The sequence below is a fragment of the Brassica napus genome, chromosome C6 (assembly GCF_020379485.1).
Source record: "Brassica napus cultivar Da-Ae chromosome C6, Da-Ae, whole genome shotgun sequence".
Classification (NCBI taxonomy): Eukaryota; Viridiplantae; Streptophyta; class Magnoliopsida; order Brassicales; family Brassicaceae; genus Brassica; species Brassica napus.
The window spans coordinates 13297529-13319004 of NC_063449.1; the positions used below are offsets into that span (position 1 = coordinate 13297529).

The 21476-nt window shown below is 34.7% G+C and overlaps 2 protein-coding genes across 2 annotated transcripts; both read left to right on the forward strand.

Moving 5' to 3' along the window:
• Nucleotides 1-7393: 7393 nt before the first annotated feature.
• On the forward strand, nucleotides 7394-13083 carry LOC106375869. Its single transcript, XM_048761092.1, has 7 exons — nucleotides 7394-8121; nucleotides 8226-8325; nucleotides 8898-8980; nucleotides 9063-9112; nucleotides 9215-9311; nucleotides 9386-9588; nucleotides 9675-13083. The coding sequence occupies exon 7, from the start codon at nucleotides 11158-11160 to the stop codon at nucleotides 12547-12549; it is 1392 nt and encodes a 463-aa protein (XP_048617049.1). The 5' UTR covers nucleotides 7394-8121; nucleotides 8226-8325; nucleotides 8898-8980; nucleotides 9063-9112; nucleotides 9215-9311; nucleotides 9386-9588; nucleotides 9675-11157; the 3' UTR covers nucleotides 12550-13083.
• Nucleotides 13084-13881: 798 nt separating this feature from the next.
• LOC125588345 lies at nucleotides 13882-17016 on the forward strand. Its single transcript, XM_048759652.1, has one exon. It carries the CDS (start codon nucleotides 13882-13884, stop codon nucleotides 17014-17016), a length of 3135 nt encoding a protein of 1044 aa, XP_048615609.1.
• The last annotated feature ends 4460 nt before the right edge of the window (nucleotides 17017-21476 follow it).

The window sequence follows — 21476 nt, forward strand, 5'->3', positions numbered from 1 at the left end:
CAAATGCTGGCCATTCTTCTGGTTCTGAAACCATCTTCACCAATTGAGAACAATCCGTTGCAAACGTAACCTGAAACTGTCTTAAGTTTCTCATGCATTCCATTGCCCAAATTAATGCCTCCATCTCCGAATGAAGCGGTGAAAGACAAGCCCTTACATTCCTTGCTCCTAGTAAACCATCAAACCCTGATAATGTACTGAGCCAACCTTGTCCTGAAAATAGGTCGTTATCTTTCCAAGAACCATCTGTGAAACACCATCTTCCTGTGGTTCCTACGTTAGGCCTAACTTGTACTTCTTGTGCACACCTGTTGTTACTAACCTGTGCCTCAGCCCAAAGTGTTGATTCTAGTTCTGCTAATCGAAGTGTTTCCCTGGGATCAATATCAAGATTACTGAATACTTTATTGTTTCGACCCTTCCAAATGTACCATAGTATCCATGCAAACTGATGATCCTCCATCTTTGGATTAACTCTCCAAAATAGATGGTCCATATTAGCAAAAAGAGAGCCAATAGGAAAAATATTCGGATTTGATGGAATTTTAGATAGTGCCCAGACTTGACGAGCTGGGGGACATTCAAAAAACACATGGTTTATTGATTCTTCAGGATCACCACACCGTGCACAGCACGTATCTCCTTGTATTCCTCTTGCCCTTAGATTTTTCGTTACCGCCATACATCCTGATATCAACTGCCATAAAAAATGCTTTAACTTTGGAGGACACCTCACTTTCCAGCAGAAAGCTTTAAGTATATCAACATTGGGTCCATAAAATTCTGGTGGCTTTTCCTTATCAGGATAAATCCTTTCCACTTGGTACCCTGATTGTACTGTATATTTCCCATTCTTGGTGAAATGCCATCCATTCCTATCTTCCATCCGATTTCTACACAATGGTATACTTTCGATTATTTTTGCATCGTGTGGATCCACCAAATCCCTAATTGCCTGTAAATTCCATGTGCGGGATTCCGAATTAATGAGAGAATCCACTGTGAGCTCCGGGTAACTATTATGAAGGTTTTTGTTAGCTGGTCTCGGGCGAGTGGATGGGAGCCATGGATCATTCCATACTGAAATAGATGATCCTGTTCCCACCCTTTTAATTAGTCCTTTACAAACCAGAGATCTAGCAGAAGTAATACTCCTCCAGCCATATGACGGGGAATATGAGCGAATCGGATCCAGGGGTGAAGCATTCCTGTAATACCGTCCTTTAAAAACTCGAGAAAAAAGAGAATTTGGCTTCTCGAGCAGCCGCCACAGTTGCTTCCCAAGCATGGCCGTATTAAAATCAGTCAAGTCCTTAAAACCTAACCCACCATTATCTTTATGGACACACAATTTATCCCATGATTTCCAATGCATACCTCTTGTACTACCTCCTGGACTCCACCAAAACTGCGCAACAGCACCCGTTAGCTTCTTCACAGTCGTTTTCGGTAACCGATATACAGACATCACATGGTTTGGCAGAGCCGTAATCACCGATTTAATAATCACCTCCTTGCCGCCCTTAGTAAAAAATCTTAAACTCCATCCATTAACCCTATTATTTAACCGTTCTTGTACGAATCCAAACACTTGTACCTTAGAACCTCCTAGGCTTTCGGGCAGGCCTAAATAAGATCCCATTCCACCTAAATTCTGAATTCCTAAGATATCCCTCAATTCTTGACGACTATCTTCATCAATCTTATGTCCAAATTGAATTGAGGATTTCTGGAAATTAATTTGTTGTCCAGAGACGGTCTCATATTCCTTTAGAATCCTGAGTATAGTTTGACACTCTTCCTTGTTTGCCTTACAAAAGAACAAACTATCATCTGCGAATAACAAATGAGAGATTGCAGGGCAAGCTCTTGCCACTTTCATACCGGTTAATTGTTTCATCCGCTCCGCCTTTTTAATATTTGAAATTAACGCCTCCGTACACATAATAAATAAGTAAGGGGATAAAGGATCTCCTTGACGTAATCCACGCTGGGGAATAATTACACCTCGTGGCTGCCCATTGAGAAGCACCCTATATTGAACCGAAGAGACACACTCTCGCATTAATTTAATCCAATGAGGATCAAAACCCATTTTTTGAAGGAGAGCCGCAATAAAATTCCACTCTATCCGATCATATGCCTTACTCATATCTGTTTTTATTGCCATAAACTTATTTTGACAAGACTTATTGGCTCTCAAACCATGAAGAGAACCGTATGATTATAAATTCTTATTTAATAAATAACTATATAAAATATACTATTCTTAGAAAAATAGGTTGGTCCATCTTAACTTATATTACACTTTTTATTAAACTAACTATCGAATTGATAAATAACGTACCAAAAAATGTTTTGCACTTTCCTTAAATAAAAGCTACGAAATTACCTAATATGATTAACATATATGTGAAAATTAATTATTATGAATAATAAATATTTGATAACAATTTTTGTATCTTAGTTCTTTTTAAAAATTTTATATTATTAAAAGATATTAAAAATCACATTAAATATATAATAAAAAACATTTATATTTTTTTATATGTTATATTTTGAATTTTTCAAAACGTCTATAAATTATTAGAAATTTGAAGATCACCACTCTTAAAATTTTGTGATCAATAGATTATTTTTTTTGTCATAATAAGTTACAAATGATCATAAAATTGTATTAATATGAACTTTTATTTAATATTATAAGAAGATACACATGATTTTAAAACCATATGAGTAAAAAATATTATTTAATAATAAAACATATATATATATATATATATATATAGATTAAACTATATACCATAAGATTACATAAATATTTTAATATTAAAACTTTCAATTAATTTTCAAAAACATTTATAAATTATAAACTTATTAAAGATTTCACATTGAAAATTTTGTTATCGATGATTTAAATATTCAGTTATAAAACGATATGAATGATCATAGAAGTGTATGATTATAAATTCTCATTTAATAAATGACTATATAAAATATACTATTCTTAAAAAAATAGGTTGGTCCATCTTAACTTACATTATATTTTTTATCAAACTAACTATCGAATATTCGAATTGATAAATAATCTACCAAATATTGTTTTTGCACTTTCCTTAATTAGAAGCTACGAAATTACCTAATATGATTAACGTGTATATGAAAATTAATTATTATGAATAATAAATATTTGATAACAATTTTGGTATCTTAGTTCTTTTTTTAATTTTATATTATTAAAAGATATTAAAAAAATCACATTAAATATATAATAAAAACATTTATATTTTTTCTTATATGTTATATTTTGAATTTTTCAAAACGTCTATATATTATTAGAAATTTGAAGATTCTCACTCTGAAAATTTTGTGATCAATAGATTATTTTTTTTGTTATAATAAGTTACAAATGATCATAAAATATAACGCATATGAATTTTTATTTAATAAATATTCAAACTAAATAATATATATATATTTATATATATATATATATATATATATATATATATACTAATGATTTAAAGCAACAAGATTGGCTGATCAATTTAGTTGTCCAGTTGAAATCTTTCAAAAGTATGTGAAAGACTAAAGTCAAAGTAAATATGGATTTAGAATAGTAGTTATATTTTACTAACCAAAATACCGAAAAAAACCGAACAGAATCGAAACCAACCCGATATCTGGATTGAACACCCCTAATCCAAATGAAGCCAAACTATTGTTTCATTCTCCAAAATATAATAAAAATAATAACTTAATTCCGCGCAAGGCGCGGGTCTTATCCTAGTCTATATTATAATAGATGAGTTTTTGCTTACTCCTCGGCGCGCCACGTCAGCGTTTTGTGGACTCCACTTTTAAAAAGTGTGAAAAAATGTCAAGTCCATGGCTCGAACCCGGGTTATTGAGATATAAACACCAACATTTATACCACTAAGCTAAATGATACTTTGTACATTGATGGTCGAACCTAATATATATTTATGAAGGTCGGAAGCTCTTGCCTCTTCGGCTTCCTCTGAGGGTCGGGCCTACAAGTGCGTTATGGGTTTCATTTTTAAATGAGATTCATCACGAAAAAAAGCTCAAGTTTACAACAATTATAGTTTTCTCATATTGTAAATTGTTGTCGTTTAACATGAGTTTTAGTTCTTTTCATCACTGTCTCAAACAAGTCTGAGTTACAGATTTGCGCCATGTGTCTGTTCGTAATCTATTTTTTCACCGGTGAACTCTTCATGTCCACATCTTAATTTGCTTGATCATAAATGTTCCTGATTTGTAGCCCCTATATAAACCCTATATATATGATTCTCATCTTTGATGAACTCAATCTGCATCTCCACAAAACTCATTGATTCCTCTAAGATTTAACCAACTTCTAGAAAATGTTTCTATCTGCCTCTCCAATTCGTCAAACTGGCGTCCTGGCGTCCGTCACTCAACCTTCGAATCTCTCTGTCTTGGTCGTAGTAGTCAGAGCATAGCCTCTGGCTTCCTCGCTTCTGGGATTCCCTGAACTTCAAGAAAGACAGGGAGTTTGTGGGAATCACGGTTCTCTTCCTTGATAAAAAGGTAAGTTAATCTTCGATCTATAACACTTATTTAACATAATTATTTTAATTTATTTCCTAATTCTTTGTTGAATAATATTATATGCAAATTCCGTGATTCATGGGTTTACTCCCGTCGGACGTGCTAATCATTACATGCCATCTTTGAAAGCTGGTTCCATGTGAAAGTCGATCGTTTTGAGGTTTATAGGTGCTCAAGCATGTACAAGATAACTGATCATCCATTCCTCATTCGTTTCATCTAACTAACCATTATTGATGAAGTCATAACGGATGCTCCTGAGATCAAATCTTCAGTGAAGATTAGACTGTTCGACAATCTCCAAATGATTGCGAACACAAACCTAGAACTCCCAGATATATTATCATATTGCATCTGAGTTTATATTATGTTTTGATATCATAACTGATATTTAAACTCATAGATGTGGTTGGGCAAATCCGTCCTGTCCAAGGGCTCTGGCCTCACCAAAGAAACAACTCGAGTCGTTATTCTTCTCCTCATTGATCCATAAGAAACAATCAACACATAATTCCCTTTATATTACTCTCTATATTGTGCTAACATCAATAATCAAAAATATTTCATACCCAAGATTTGTGGTCGTCTATTTATCTCCCTTACTTATCAATCTAGTTTTACACAAATCTTTATTTTACTGTTTAAAAGAAACCACAATAACCCAAACAATCAAAACACCAAAACTAGAATCCCAAAAAAGACGAATCATTAATGATCACCTCTCTTTTTGTCTAATCTTACAAATAAACTTTAAAGCAAATATACCAAACCAATCAACTCAACTAAAACTCAACGACATATACATTGAGCCAGCTAAACAAATATAAACTACACGGCCAAATATTTAACAATTTATAAACTTACTTTCACAGATGCTTACGAAAAAGGCGAATACGACAACCAAGATCGGTGAAATTACCTAAACAAAAAAGCAGAGTAAGTTACAAACTCTGATAAATACAACTAACAATGATTTTTGTTTATATATTACTCATCAAATAAAAGAGAAACAAACACAGCCACGCAGTAGGGTTAATAAGATTCACTGAATGTCTGTGTATTTTGGGTTAACAACAGCATTATTAACTCTCTTTTTTTGCTAAAAAAAAGATGTGTGTAATATTTTCTCAATCTTTATCAAAAAAAAGTATATATATTCTCCAGACCTTTGTATAAAATTGTACTAACTGATAATTAAATATGATGTGTTATGACATACAAAAAAATAAACTTCAAATGTATAAACATTTTGGTGAATCAGCTGGATAAGGATTTATCTTACCTCCAAGTATCGAGAGGGTGGGTAAAAATGGTTTTCCCCATTCAGTTCGAGATGGCATAGAAAACGGGTCAACCGGTGGTTTTTAAGATGCGATTTGGAACATGTTAAAGAAGTAGAGTTTTTTTTAAAGTCTTTTAAAAAAAAAAAAAATTCACTTCTTATTAGGTAGGTGGACGATGGAGATTATTGTAGAAGATATTTGATCTTAATTTGATGTTAAGGAGATCTATATATGGGAAAATTGATATCTATTTTAAGTTGATATCAAATGTACGTAACTTTATTATAATATCTTTTAATATATTTATTTTTTATTTAAAATAAAATAAATATTTATAATAAAATTCTAATAAAATATTTTAAAAATATTTTTAGAATCATTCTAAAATTTATTTCCTAAAATTGATTAATTTAAATTTTACTTATCATAAAATTTAATCAGAAATTTAAATTTAATTTATTTTGATTTATAAACGAAAAATAAAAAAATTATATAAAATATTTTAATGATAATATCAACTTAAAATTTTTACTTTTCAAAATACATTTTATAAATATTTTAAAAAGATTTTTACTTTTCAAAATACATTTTGATACTATTTTCAAATTTACCTTAAAATTATTATCATTTTGATAAATATATTAAATTCATTATTAAAAGAGAAAATTAACCCTCCCAAAATATTTATAAATATATAAGAATTATTTACAGAAGTTTATAAACTAAAGGGGAACCACGTGTTAGTGGTCCAGTGGTTAAACTCAACCTGAAAATTCATGGGTTCGAGTGCCGCTAGGAGGTGATTATCTTGAGAGACCTTCGGGCCCAATAAGGAGAAGCCTGCTAACGTGTGGCCACTGGTGGGATTTACATGGGGTGATCACCAGCCCTCCTAGATGCCTCGGCGGGCTCCCCGGCTAAGCTCCGGTGGACGGTCATTGGCGTTAGTCGGATCCTCTTGAGGCTCCGGATACCAGGATCATCAAAAAATAATAATAATAATAATAATAAAAGGGGAATTTCATGTTTACCACTTTTATGGTACAATTATTCATCTTTACCACCCCTAAAGAAACATTTTAAAAATATCTTATTCATTAAGTAGCAAAAAATTCTTATACATTTGTTCTCTATATATATAATAAATAATTATTTAAATAAATAAATAAAATAAATTATTTTTATGTTTTCGAATTATATTTTTTCAAATTCAAACTTTTTATAATAAAAAAATGTTCAAAATTTATGTTTGAAACTATTTTTCAAATTTTTTTATATTTTTTTAAGTATTTATTTATATATTTATTAGAATCCTAAATTTCACATTCCAAAAACCATACCCCACCATTCAACTCTAAACCCCAAGTCTAGATTAGTTAACTCTAGGGGTAAAAGTGGTTAGTGTAAATATGAAAAGTAGTACTATGAATGTGGTATTTGTGACAATTTTCGAATAATAAATCCTACACAATAATCGTTAAACTCTAAACTCAAATATTAAGATATCTTTAATTGATTTTTTTTAAATGCTATCCAAGTTGGTGTATTCCAAGAAATCTTTCATACAAGATCTTTACTACTAAATTATTTTGCAAGTATAAAATAGTATAGTTTCTTTTTTAAAATAATTTTTGTTGTTTTTAAAAGTATCCCATAAAAATTCTTCTCTATTATATAGGTTCAGTTTAATTTAATTTCCATATAAATTTCAAATTTTGAAAATCTATATATATAAAACAACGTTTCCTCCTTCCTAAGCCCTCCACGTCCTCAGCCACATTAGAAAGTCGAGGTAGGAGGAGCCGCCACGTCTCCCCTTCACCAAAACGCAGTGGTTCGTTAAACATCTGACATTGTGGACTTCGTTTGAATATATCGTGTAATTGGGGCTGTTTAATTGGAAAGAGACCAAGCCCGGCCTGAAGGAGATCCCTCTAACCCTAATACGCTGCATCGAAGAAGAAACGGAGTTCGTCCTTCTCTATGTGCGGCGGCGAGGCGGTGACGTTTGCGATTCTTCTCGCGATGTGAAATGGTCGGATTAATGGCTCCCTATTTAATCCTATTGATTCACATCTCCACGATGTTTCTTCAAAGCGTTGGTTAGATCTGAGCAGCGGTGTGATTTTGGTATAAATATATGTGAGATCCCTCACCATTCCATACTTCTCTTATAAGTGAGATTCAGCATTCAATAGTTCTCTTCTCCCTTCCAGATGGTGAAACTTCACCTAAAAAGGTGTGTCTTCTTCTTATAAACATCTTCCTCCCCAATCCTACTTCAGTCGAAACTTTGTTCTTTGAAAAATGGCTAACCCATCTACCATTCTTGCTGATCTGAAGTTTGCACGTTTTTCATCCTCAACGTCCATCCACCTTGGAGAAGAAACTGCCCAGGTTTTTAGAAGCCATGGGAGTAGATATGCTCCTCCTGGATGCTAAGGTGATTCTGTTCTTTGAAGTCATGTTCATCATTGTTCATCATAAACTCACTGGTGTTGAGATTTATATTTATCAGAATTATTTTTTCTCCTCTTTGCGATATGATTTTGGATCCGGTTGTTTATAATGATATTTTCTCCATTCATATAAGTCATGTTCATCATTGATTAGATGCTTATTTTTCATAATTTTTGTTTCCAGTTATGTTTATACCTCTTTGCGATATGTTTTTGAATCTGGTATTTTTTTATTGTGATTTTCCCAGTCCTTTTAGCTCATGTTCATCATTGTTTTGAATACACTGTGGTGTTTACATTCATATTTATCAGCATTATGCTTTTGGTATTATATTTATCCTCTTTGCGGCATTGTTTGTATCATGTTGTTTATTATTTTTATTTTTTTGAGTTTAGTCTTACGATTGCTTCCCAAGATTCACATAAGTTGTGATTATGAAAAAGAAAACAGCTTTCTTTTCTTGGTTTCAAGAAACCGAAGCACTAAGTTGTTTTTGATTTTTCTTTGTTTTAGTGTCTGAAACCATTTTCGAAATTTTTTTCTCTGTTGTTACAGGAAAGATCACTGATCTGCAAAGGATTTACGGGATAACGTCTCCTGAGCAGCTCAGCCAGACTGCAGACTCTTACACCAACCATGTAGGTTCTCCAATTTAAGTTTTAAAGCACAATGCCATTAACTTTTTTTACTAGCCTTCCTGTCTATTTATCTTGAACGCAGATGGAGTTTTGAGTTGTTTGGATACAACACCATGCGTCACTTGCTGCTTGGTATATATTCGAGCAATTTTCTTACCTTGTATCTTGCTCATCAACATTCAGTTTATATCTTGAGATTCTAAACATTCTTCTACCTGTTTGGGACTGTGGCAGGAGCTTTCCTTCATCATTTGTGAGTCTATCAAATATGGACACTGTCATTAAAGAGGCTAGCGCAAAGGAAACAACTGACGTCAATCAGCTAAACATGGTATTTAATTTTCCTGTTAAGACTTATAGATATGTGTATAAGCAGATTCTTACTTCTTAAAACTTTTTGTGTAGATAGAAAATGAAGTCGGAATTAACACTAACGGGCCTGTAAGGCTGACGGAGGAGTATTTATAGGGAATATTTGAATCGCGAACTCTATTGCAGAAGAAGTATCGGATCAACTGAGAGGTTTACATGGTCAAGCTACCACGGCGATGCTGCAGCTTCCTGAACCTGTCGCGGACACTCTACCAAATTGTCCAAGAGTCCACTTGGTAAGCCATAATAAGCTTCGTTTTAACATTTTCCCTCCTCACATTTAACATTGTAACCTTGCGATGTTGATGTTCTCGGCTTTCAGGTGAATCTGAATCGATGTTCTTCATGATATCTTAATGTAAATATCCTTTGAATCTTTTGGCAATTTACTGCGAATGTAAGTTAAATCCTCCTGTGCTGTATGGGCATCGTCTTTAGCCAATGCAAACTTTGACAATAAAATAGACTTTTAATGTTATTCTATCAGGGCTTTCGTATCTTTTGTGCTTTCGGACATAAAGTTAATAAAATTATTTAAACCAATGTTTTACTTTTACAGTCATGAGTTTTTATTTTCACAGTCACATAAACCGATGGAAGAGAAGTTTAACTACTACGAAAAAATTGCCATCATCTAAACGAATCAAAGATCTCAAGAAAGGAAAGTGACAATCACCAGAGTGATTAAAAGTTCTGCAAAAATAAAATATAGTACCATAATTCACTCACGGATGCATTCAACTAATGATTACAACCGTTCACCCTAACGAGAGATTCGATGACAAAATGTATGCCGGTGGAGTCTTTTCAATGATGCCCGTAGAAATGGTAATCATTCAGTGGATGGTACAAGATTCCCCACCCCTCCTCTAACGTATCAACAACGATGGGTATAAATGATCATTAAGTTTGTGCGTTAAGAGAATATGCATCTTGCATGGGTGAAGAGTGTGGGACGACAAACACCATAGCTCTCTGAAAAGTACAGAACAACCCTGAACACAGAAACGCAGACAAGAGCAGCACAAAAAAATATAGGAAAAGCCACTCCCACTGAAAGGTACTTGAGATTTTTGCAAATCAATTTGAAAAACATAAACTAACAAGATATAGAAATATAAAAACTAATTTTAGGGTAAATACACAATATAATTTGAGATTAGTGAAAATTTTAGTCAACATATCATATTAGGTAAAACTTACATAAATATAATTGAAAAATACATTAGGAAAAAAGAGAAATCAATGATATCTAAAAGAGGAAAACTCATCTACAGTATTGGTTTTTTCATATTTCATCAAACCTAAGCCAAGGTGGAAAAAGAGAATCTAAATTTGGTTTAACTAAGCTCAGAATTAGAAACAATGACAAAAAATAAATGATGAAAACCACAATAAAAATTAATCAATTATCAGAACAGTAATTTTACAAACACATCAGTTAAAAAAATAAAATAACAAAATATCATAAATAAAATAAGAAAAAATTAGTGAATATACGTCATATAACTTGAGTTTTGTGAAAATTTAGTCAACAAATAATAATTAAATAAATAAAACATATAATCCAAGTATATAAAAACATTAAAAATATATATTCAAAAATTATAAGAACAAATAGAAAGAAAATCCATTTACGTTTCATCAAACTCCGACCAAAACAAATATCCCAGATATTTTATTTTTGTGGTTACCAAGCTCAACTTTAGAGAAAGTAGCATAAAATGATGTAATAGCATAATCAATAACTAATACATAAGCAGAATAAATTGAAGTTATGTTTATAAACCTAAAAAAATTCAAGGATGTACTTAAAAAAAAAAAATCAAGGATGTTTTCTTCGGTTCAGATTTGAACGAGAAGATGATTTAAGGAGAGTTCTAGACAATAGACCTTACCACTTCGCTTACTGGATGGTCATTCTCCAAAGGTGGGAACCTGTCATTTCTGCTACATTCCCATCAATGATTCCGTTCTGGATAAAAATCAAAGGACTACCTCTACATTACTGGCACGATGATATGGTAGTCAGGGTGGGCCAAGAGTTGGGAACACTCGAAAACCATGAGCTAACCAGGACGTCGGCAAGAGTGCGAGTTTTAGTGGATGGTCTGAAACCACTAATTAAAGAATCGATTGTCGAATTCGACTCAGGAGAAGAAAGCCCAATCTACTTGGAGTATGAGAAACTAGAGGCGCATTGCTCATACTGCTACTCGCTACTCCACCTGCGAAAACAGTGCCCCAAGAAAAAGAAGGAGGAAGACTACAATGAGAAGCTCACGGAAACAAGAGTCGAGGAAAAAACCTCCAACCGAGGAGGAGAATACCCTCACACCTCTAACAGTACTAAGCCTACTCCAGAGAACCGATACTATCAAACCTCAGCCACCCAAAGAAATTTCTCAGGAAACTATCAAAGGGAGAAGAGTACAGACCTTCCCAAGCAACCTCCCAACACTTTCCATGAAAGGGTAGACAGACATGGCAGGAGCTTTGGAGAAAGAGTAAGCACGAAGCAAACCCGTAATCCTCCTCCAGAGAAAACCACTGTTGGTATGGAAACTTCCAACCAAACATGGAAGAGCAAACCTGTGCAAGAGAGAACTCAGAGCTATGCCTCCCCACCATACTCAAGAAACAGAGAGAACTCTAGCACACAGGGTAACAGAGGAAAAGACCTTTTCCCCCAGAGAAGCTTGGGACAATGGCGACCGAGACTAGTTTCAGTTCCTGACACAACCACAGGAAACGTCAGATCCTCTAGTGACGACACACCAAAGGAAACAACTCTACCTGCGCATCAAGAAGCTCCACCAAATGTTTTAATAAACGATCAGGCGCTAGCTAGGGGAGCTATAATGGAAGAGTTACAAGAGGTTACTAGACAGTACCTGAGCTGCCCGGACCCAGTAGAAGCAGCAGCTAGGAGACAAAGAGTTCTATATGGGGACGCCAATGGAATGATGGAAGAAACAGTTGAGAGACTCTTGGCATCTGGGCAAGGAATCCCGACCGAACAGAGGAGACAAAGAGCAGCGGACAGCAACCCAGTCACACCTCCTCCGCTACATGAGAACCCGTTTCAAGCACCTCTCTTCCCAGACCCCTCTACTCCCTATACTCCGCCCACTAGAGAAGAGGAGGACTGGGGACAAGATCCGCGTTACAGTGATGTCCTCCAGGTTGCGACATAAGAGACAACTGAATTAGAAGGGAACCAACAAACAAGAATAAGGTCAATCATTATAAGCCCAGCAGCGGGAAGTACTGAAGCACAAACAGAGCAAACAAAGCAAAAAGAATCAGACGGAGAGGAGACACTAAAAGAGTTCCAGAACAAGGTGCGACGAAAGACAACTAGGACGGCAAAAAGGAAGCAAATAAGAGAGAGTCCTAATATTCTCAGAGGAGCTAGCTCAAAGAAGAGGAAGTTGTCACAAGTCCAGAACTCACCTAAAGGGGTGACAGCAGAAAAGAGGAAATCTAAAGGAGGCGCAAGGACAGAGAGAGCTACAGATAAGACAGGACCAGCTGATGCCTCTAGGAACCCACCAATCCAATTAATCCCGGCTATGGCAAGGAAGAAACCGGATTTTCGGTCTCTTCCACACCAGGCTCCTTAGCCATTCTGAGCTGGAACTGTTGTGGGTTGGGGAACCCCATTACAGTCCAGCGCCTAAAGGAGATCGACCGCAGGAACTCTCCTGACATCGTCTTTCTCATGGAGACAAAAAACCCCACAGAAACAGTCCTTGAAGATCTAAAGTGGAGATACCCTGAGAAGTATTATGCTGTCCCTCCACATAGCCCGGGAGGAGGAGGACTGTTCCTAACCTGGAAACCAGACATAGAAGTTACAATCATCTCGGCCACAAAGAACTATATAGATACGACTATCTCCTACAAAGGACTGTCCTATCATACAACTTTTGTCTATGGTGAACCAGACCACACGAAGAGACTGGAAGTGTGGAACGAAATTTCTAAGCTAAATACAAGCGGCCCTTGGTTCCTAACAGGGGACTTCAATGAGCTCATAGATAATAGTGAAAAATGTGGAGGACCGGATAGAGTAGAGGGCACGTTTGGAGCGTTTCGATCTTTCTTGTCACAAAATGACCTATTCGATCTAAAGCACTCAGGAAGTTACCTATCATGGAGGAGAGAAGACACTCACACTTGGTCCAATGCAGGCTGGATAGATCCATCAGCAATAGTGACTGGACCGACCTCTTCCCGTCATGCCGAAGCGTCTATCTCAGGTTCGAAGGGTCTGATCACAGACCTCTCATCTCATTCCTGGATACAACAAGGAAAAGAGGTTTAAGTATCTTCAGATACGATCGAAGACTTAAGAAAATCAAGAAGTTAAGCTCCTAGTGAAAGCAACCTGGGAGGAGTTTCCCTACCTACAAGTAGAGGACAGGCTTTCCAGAGTAAGGCACGCCATATGCAGTTGGTGCAAGAAGCACCATGAAAATAGCAAGAAGAGCTTAGAAAGCCTCAAGAAGCAGTTGGATGAAGCTATGTCGGATCCCCTCTCGGACGAAGGCCTGATTCATGAGATCAATGTTAAACTCTTGAAACATTACAAGGAGGAAGAGGAATTCTGGAAACAACGCAGTAGGAACCTATGGCTAACATTAGGAGACTCGAATACGGGCTATTTTCATGCGATTACCAAGATCAGAAAGGCAAAGAACAGAATGTCAGTTCTAGAAGATGAGGATGGGATACCTCAATACGAAGAAGAACAGATCTCAACAGTCATCTGCAAATTCTACTCTGAGCTCTTCACGTCAAACAATTTTGATGGAACGCAGACAATCTCAAAAGCCCTGAAACCATGCGTGACCCAGAAGCAAAATGAGGATCTTATTAAGATTCCAACAACAGCAGAGATCAAAGAGGCTACCTTCTCAATCCATGCAGATAAAGCACCAGGGCCTGATGGCTTTTCAGCTAGTTTCTTTCAATCAAACTGGGAGGTGCTAGCCCCAGCAATCACGAAGGAGATTCAGAGCTTCTTCACCACGGGGACACTCGCACAGATAATAAACAAAACTTATGTCAGACTAATCCCCAAGTCATTGGATGCAAAAAGAGTAGAAGATTATAGAACAATTGCTCTGTGCAATGTCTATTATAAGATCATCTCGAAGCTACTATCTCTACGTCTAAAGCCAGTCCTAAGCTCAATCATCTCAGAAAACCAGTCAGCGTTTATTCCAGGAAGGATCATCTCAGACAACGTTTTAATAACCCACGAAGTTCTACAATTCCTAAAGACCTCCAAAGCAGTCAAGAAATGCACAATGGCAGTGAAGACGGATATGTCGAAAGCATACGACAGAGTAGAGTGGAAATTCATTGAACAAGTGCTGAGAAGACTGGGTTTTCATGAAATATGGACTAACTGGCTACTACAATGCATCTCAACGGTCTCCTATTCCTATCTCATCAATGACACAGTGTATGGTTTAGTACAACCTTACCGAGGAATACGCCAGGGAGATCCCTTGTCCCCATATCTCTTCATTCTGTGCGGAGAGGTCCTTTCAGGCCTGTGCAGGAGAGCAGAACAGGAAGGCTCACTCTATGGAATCAAAGTGGCCCGGGGATGCCCTAGAGTCAATCATCTGCTTTTCGCAGATGACACAATGTTCTTCACGCAAGCCTCAGCAAAAAGCAGCAGGGCCCTGATGGCGATACTTCACGAGTATGGTAACGCATCAGGACAACAGATAAATACAGCGAAGTCAGCGGTCACCTTTTCCTCAAAAACGCCACCTGAAGTCAAAGAAGCCACGAAAGTAATACTCGTGATCAGTAAGGAAGGGGGGCTTGGTAAGTATCTAGGCCTACCAGAGCATTTCGGGAGAAGAAAGAAAGATCTTTTCACCTCAGTAGTCGACAGGATTCGCCAAAGGGCAGTTAGTCTCTCCACAAGGCGCTTGTCGAGAGCAGGGAAGATGACAATGCTAAAGTCGATCCTCACTGCAATCCCAACCCATATCATTTCGTGCTTCCAAATCCCAGTCAGCCTCTGTAAAAGAATTCAAAGCGTGTTAACGAGATTTTGGTGGGACGGCCCAGAGGGTAACAAGAAAATGTGCTGGGTATCTTGGGACAAGCTAACTAAACCAAAAGCAGAAGGGGGGTTAGGCTTCAGAGACATACAACTGTTCAACCAAGCTCTCTTAGCAAAAGTGGCATGGAGAATCATCACAGTGCCTAATTGCCTACTAGCCAGGATACTAACAGGAAAATACTGCAAAAAACAGAGTTTCCTAAATGTAGCTAACCCCAGTGTCGCATCACATGGATGGAGAGGCATTCTCTGGGGGAGAGAACTCCTAAAGGAAAAGCTAGGGAAGAGTATTGGAAATGGACAGACTACAAGAGTCTGGCAAGATGTCTGGATCTCTCTGGATGATCAAGTGAAACCGTGTGGTCCAATTAAAGAAGCAGATTTAGACCTTACAGTAGCAGACCTACTAACCACGGAACTACAATGGAACACCAAGAGAATCAAAGAGGTCTTACCAGAACTGGAGGCACAAATAAAAGGCCTGCACCCGAGCGAACTTGGAGCAGAGGACAAGATAATATGGCAACCACTCCCTTCTGGAGTCTACTCCACAAAATCCGGGTACTATGCGGCAACTCTGAAGAGGCTACAGCCAACGACAAATCCTTCTGTTCCAGAGGTGAACTGGATCAAAGATGTTTGGATGGGCTCGATCTCCCCCAAGCTGAAGCTCTTCATGTGGACAATCCTCCACAACGCCTTGCCCTTAGGAGAGAATCTGAAGCGAAGAGGCCTATTAGTAAACACCAAGTGCCCAAGATGCGATGAGGAAGAAACTACAATGCATATCTTCTTTGAATGCGATTTTGCTAAGAAGGTGTGGGAGTTGATACCTCTGAAGAATGCAGTTCACCTAGCTGCGGGGGAAACTTTACACGGAGCGATAAACATCTTCAGGAGACTAGTCTGCCTTCCCCCTACTGGAATTTCAGGAGACGTACTACCATGGGTATGCTGGATTCTCTGGACCTCCAGAAACAACCTCATCTTCGAGAACAGAAGATTCTCACCTGAGGAAACAGCCACTAAAGGATTAGAACTAGCGAGAGAATGGAACCTAGCACAAAACAAAGAGAAAGCACCAAAGGAGGTACCCAAGATCACGCACCAAAGGAATCAACAAAAGGACGTGGGCCTAGACAGCAACGAGACCATCAGATGTACAACAGATGCAGCTTGGGAAAAAGAAACCCAACGGGCAGGCTTGGCTTGGACTTTCGAAGGACAAGGACTCCCAGATCGGCTCCAAGGCTCCGCGATCCAACACTCCGTCAGCTCACCACTGATTGCTGAAGCAGTAGCGATGCGATCAGCACTAAGGAAGGCCCTGGCTTTGGGTTTCCACAAGATCAAGGCCTTCACCGATAACCTAACGCTCGTCAGAGCAATCAACAGCAACCTCCAGAGAAAAGAAATCGTCGGCATCATCCACGATATACACATGATTTCCTCTGAATTTGCATCTATCTCTATCTCTCATATTCCTAGATCCGAAAACTTTCGTTCGGATTCTTTAGCTAAGGCGACCCTTCGATCGTCTCTTTGTTTCAACTCAGCTTTAGTGTTGTAATTGGGCCAGGCCCAGACTTCTAGTTTTCTAATGAAAGTATTAAGTGAACAAAAAAAAAAATAGTTACGATGTCTAGAATTCATAAACGAGCTCAATAGTTTGAATCAGAGTAATCAATGTGTACGGCTGCTTATTCTCATGTACACGATCCGTGACCCCATTCAAAAGAGCATCAAGAAGATATTTAAGAAGAATGTGGTTACTGTATGCATACAAGAAGCCTTCCTAGATCAATGTATCAGTAGTAATAAACAATTTGTGAAAAGGTTATCTTCATAATAATATTGATTAGTTTTTGATTCCTGAAAATTGTGGTAATGTTGTTTTTTGCATAATTAACCCAAGTCACTTATTTTTCTATATAAACCTTAAGTTAAGAATATTATTGTGGTAATTCGGTTCTCATAGTATTTAAGAAGAATGTGGTTGTTGTATGCATACAAGAAGCCTTCCTAGATCAATGTATCAGTAGTAATAAACAATTTTTGAAAAGGTTATCTTCATGATAATTTTGATTAGTTTTTGATTCCTGAAAATTGTGGTAATGTTGTTTTTTTTTTTTTGCATAATTAGCCCAAGTCATTTATTTTTCTATATAAACCTTAAGTCAAGAATATTATTGTGGTAGTTTGTTTCTCATATAAAGCCTTCTTTATATATATAGATTAGAGATGCATGTAAATATTTTCTCATTTGATGTTGTACAAATTTGATTTCAGCTAATTTTTATTTCCTTGGTTTTCAATTACACCAATCGTAAAAGAATCATATGAAAACTGGTCCGAACCAATGATGAATACAATCCCGTATATTTAGAAATTAATTTGAAAATATATTTGACAAGATATCAAAATAGATGTATTTAAAAATGTTACTTCATGAATTCCACAAAAATCTTTAAACAATTTCAATATAATAGAACTCATACCTGTTTATATTTTATTATTTATATAAAACAAAATAAATCAAGTAAATAGCAAAAAATTAACGATGCTAATTGATAGTAAATGTTGATGTGTCAATACGTAGATTCTATGTCACATTTTTGAAATCTTATGAGAGATTATATTCCAATTTTTTTGGTTGTAAATATTTTCCTAACCTATATAAACAAAATTTTAAAAACAAAAATCACTAAAAATAAAAATTTATTTACAACAATATTTGACTAATAAAAAATATACAGAAATGTGCAAAATAAATACATACTTTACGCTATATAAATAGATTTAAAATCTTTACAAACCATGTAAAAGTTTTAGTATTTCGGTAATGAAAATACAAATAGTACCATATTTTACCAATGGGCCCTCCAAATCTTTACAACAAAAAAAATCTTGGTAGCTAATCTCGAATCGAAGATAGAAACAATTATGAATTTTTTACCCCAAAATCTGAAATCCTATTTTTAAGAGTTAAGATCAAGCAAGAAATGATCAAGCAAGAAATGATCCAACGATGCTCATATTTGTTCCTAACAAACAATAGAGGTTATTTTACCAAAACCAAGTATCACCCAACAATAAACTTAAGAAATAAGACCGATGAACACCAAGAACAACATTCCCAACCCAGGAACAACATTCCCAACCCAGGAACACCATTTCCAACCCAAAAGGTTGGCTAATATTTTGATTGTCAGTTTCTCACCAAAGTTGAGATTTTTTTTTGAAAAATTATGCAAAGGCCTCTAACGGCTGGCGAGAACTTCAAAAAGATTCATATACATAAGTTGTTTTTTTTGTTAGCTATATACATTAGTTGTTAGATACAAATTATTCAACTGAAAATGACATAACAACTTAATCATGGTAATGTCATAGAAGCAAAAAGTCAAAACAAAAGTTACTTACAAACAAACTAACCAACAACTTAAATTAATAAAATAGTATATTTCATACACACCTACTGCAAATGTGAACCTAAAACACAAACCACAAAATTATATAAAAAACTAGGGTCGGCCCGCCCTACGGGCAGGATATACTTTACTTTTGATCTATGTTATTATTTTTATATGATTTTGTGGTTTTCTTTTTGGTTTACATTTGTATGAGATATAATATTTTATAAATTAAATTGTTGGTTAGTTAGTTTGTAAGTAATTTATTTTTTGAATTTTTGCTTCTATGGCATCACCATGATTGAGTTATTATGTCATTCTCAGTTAATAATTTGTAACTAACAACTAATATATATGATTCTTTTTGAGGTTCTCGCAAGCAGTAAGGTCTTTGCATAATTTTCCAAAAAAAAAAATTTCAACTTTGGTGAGAAACTGGCAATCAAAACATTAGCTATCCAGTTGGGTTGAAAATGGTGTTCCTAGGTTGGAAATGTCGTTCCTGGTGTTCATCTGTTTCATTTCTAAGTTTATTGTTGGGTGATACTCGGTTTTGGTAAAATAAACTCTATTGTTTGTTAGGAACAAATATGAGTATCTCTTGGACCATTTCTTACTTGGTTTTTAACTCTTAAGCATAGGATTTCAGATTTCCGAGGAAGAAATACATAATTGTTTCTATGTTCCATTCAAGATCAACTACCATGATATTTTTGTTGTCAAGATTTGTAGGACCCATTGGTAGAAATTAGTACTATTTGTATTTTCATTACCGAAATACTAAAAATTTTACATGGTTTGCAGAGATTTTAAATCTATTTTTAGCGTAAACTATGTATTTATTTTACACATTTCTGTATATATTTTATTAGTCAAATATTGTTGTAAAAAAATTTCATTTTTAGTCATTTTAGTTTTTAAAATTTAATTTATATAGCTTAGGAAAATATTTACAACCAAATAAATTGGAATATAATTTCTTATAAGATTTCAATAACATGACAAATAATCTCTACGTTTTGACACATCAACGCTTATCATCAATTAGCATTAAAATACTTGATTTATTTATTTTTTTATAAAATTTGATTTTCATGATAAAATATGAGAAAGTATGGGTTATTAGCGGTAAAATGCATTTATAAGATAATAGTATTTATTTAGAAATATATGGTTATAACAGAATGCTGCAGATGCGAGGTGTGGATAAACACAAACACGTGTGTATTTGATTGGCGATGTGTATTTATTCGACGGTTACAGATTGAATGACCGGGGAGCGCGAGAGGTTAATCTATTTATTTTTACGTATAATACATGTATTTTGTAGTATATTATGATCTGACCGGGAAATTAAAAGAACTTGCGTGTGAATACCAAATTATGATCTGATGTATAACTATGCGACTCGTATATTAGGGTCTAGGTGGCTAAGGATTGCAGACGCTGCAGCACATGAAGAATAATCAAAAGGGAATCTATCAGTCTTGTATATACTTGTTCAGTACGAAATAAACTATAACACCAAGTATGTGTAATAATATAAACTAGGATTTGCGCGGGATTAAGTTATTATTTTTATTATATTTTGGAGAATGAAACAATAGTTTGGCTTCATTTGGATTAGGCGTGTTCAATCCGGATATCGGGTTGGTTTCGGTTCGGTTCGTTTTTTTTTGGTATTTCGGTTAGTAAAATATAACTATTATTCTAAATCCATATTTACTTTGACTTTTGTCTTTCACATACTTTTGAAAGATTTCAACTGGACGACTAAATTGATCAGCTAATCTTGTTGCTTTAAATCATTAGTATTTATATATATATTATTTAGTTTGAATATTTATTAAATAAAAATTCATATGTGTTATATTTTATGATCATTTGTAACTTATTATAACAAAAAAATAATCTATTGATCACAAAATTTTCAGAGTGGAAATCTTCAAATTTCTAATAATATATAGATGTTTCGAAAAATTCAAAATATAACATATATGAAATGTTTTTATTATATATTTAATGTGATTTTTTAATATCTTTCAATAATATAAAATTAAAAAAAGAACTAAGATACCAAAATTGTTATCAAATATTTATTATTCATAATAATTAATTTCATATATACGTTAATCATATTAGGTAATTTCGTAGCTTCTAATGAAGGAAAGTTCAAAAACAAATTTGGTAGATTATTTATCAATTCGATAGTTAGTTTAATAAAAAATATAATGTAAGTTAAGATGGACCAACCTATTTTTCTAAGAATAGTATATTTTATATAGTCATTTATTAAATGAGAATTTATAATCATACAGTTCTATGATCATTCATATCGTTTTATAACAGAATATTTAAATCATCGATAACAAAATTTTCAATGTGAAATCTTTAATAAGTTTATAATTTATAAATGTTTTTAAAAATTCATTGAAAGTTTTAATATTAAAATATTTATGTAATCTTATGGTATATAGTTTAATCTATATATATATATATATATGTTTTATTATTAAATGATATCTTTTACTCATATGGTTTTAAAATCATGTGTATCTTCTTATAATATTAAATAAAAGTTAATATTAATACAATTTTATGATCATTTGTAACTTAT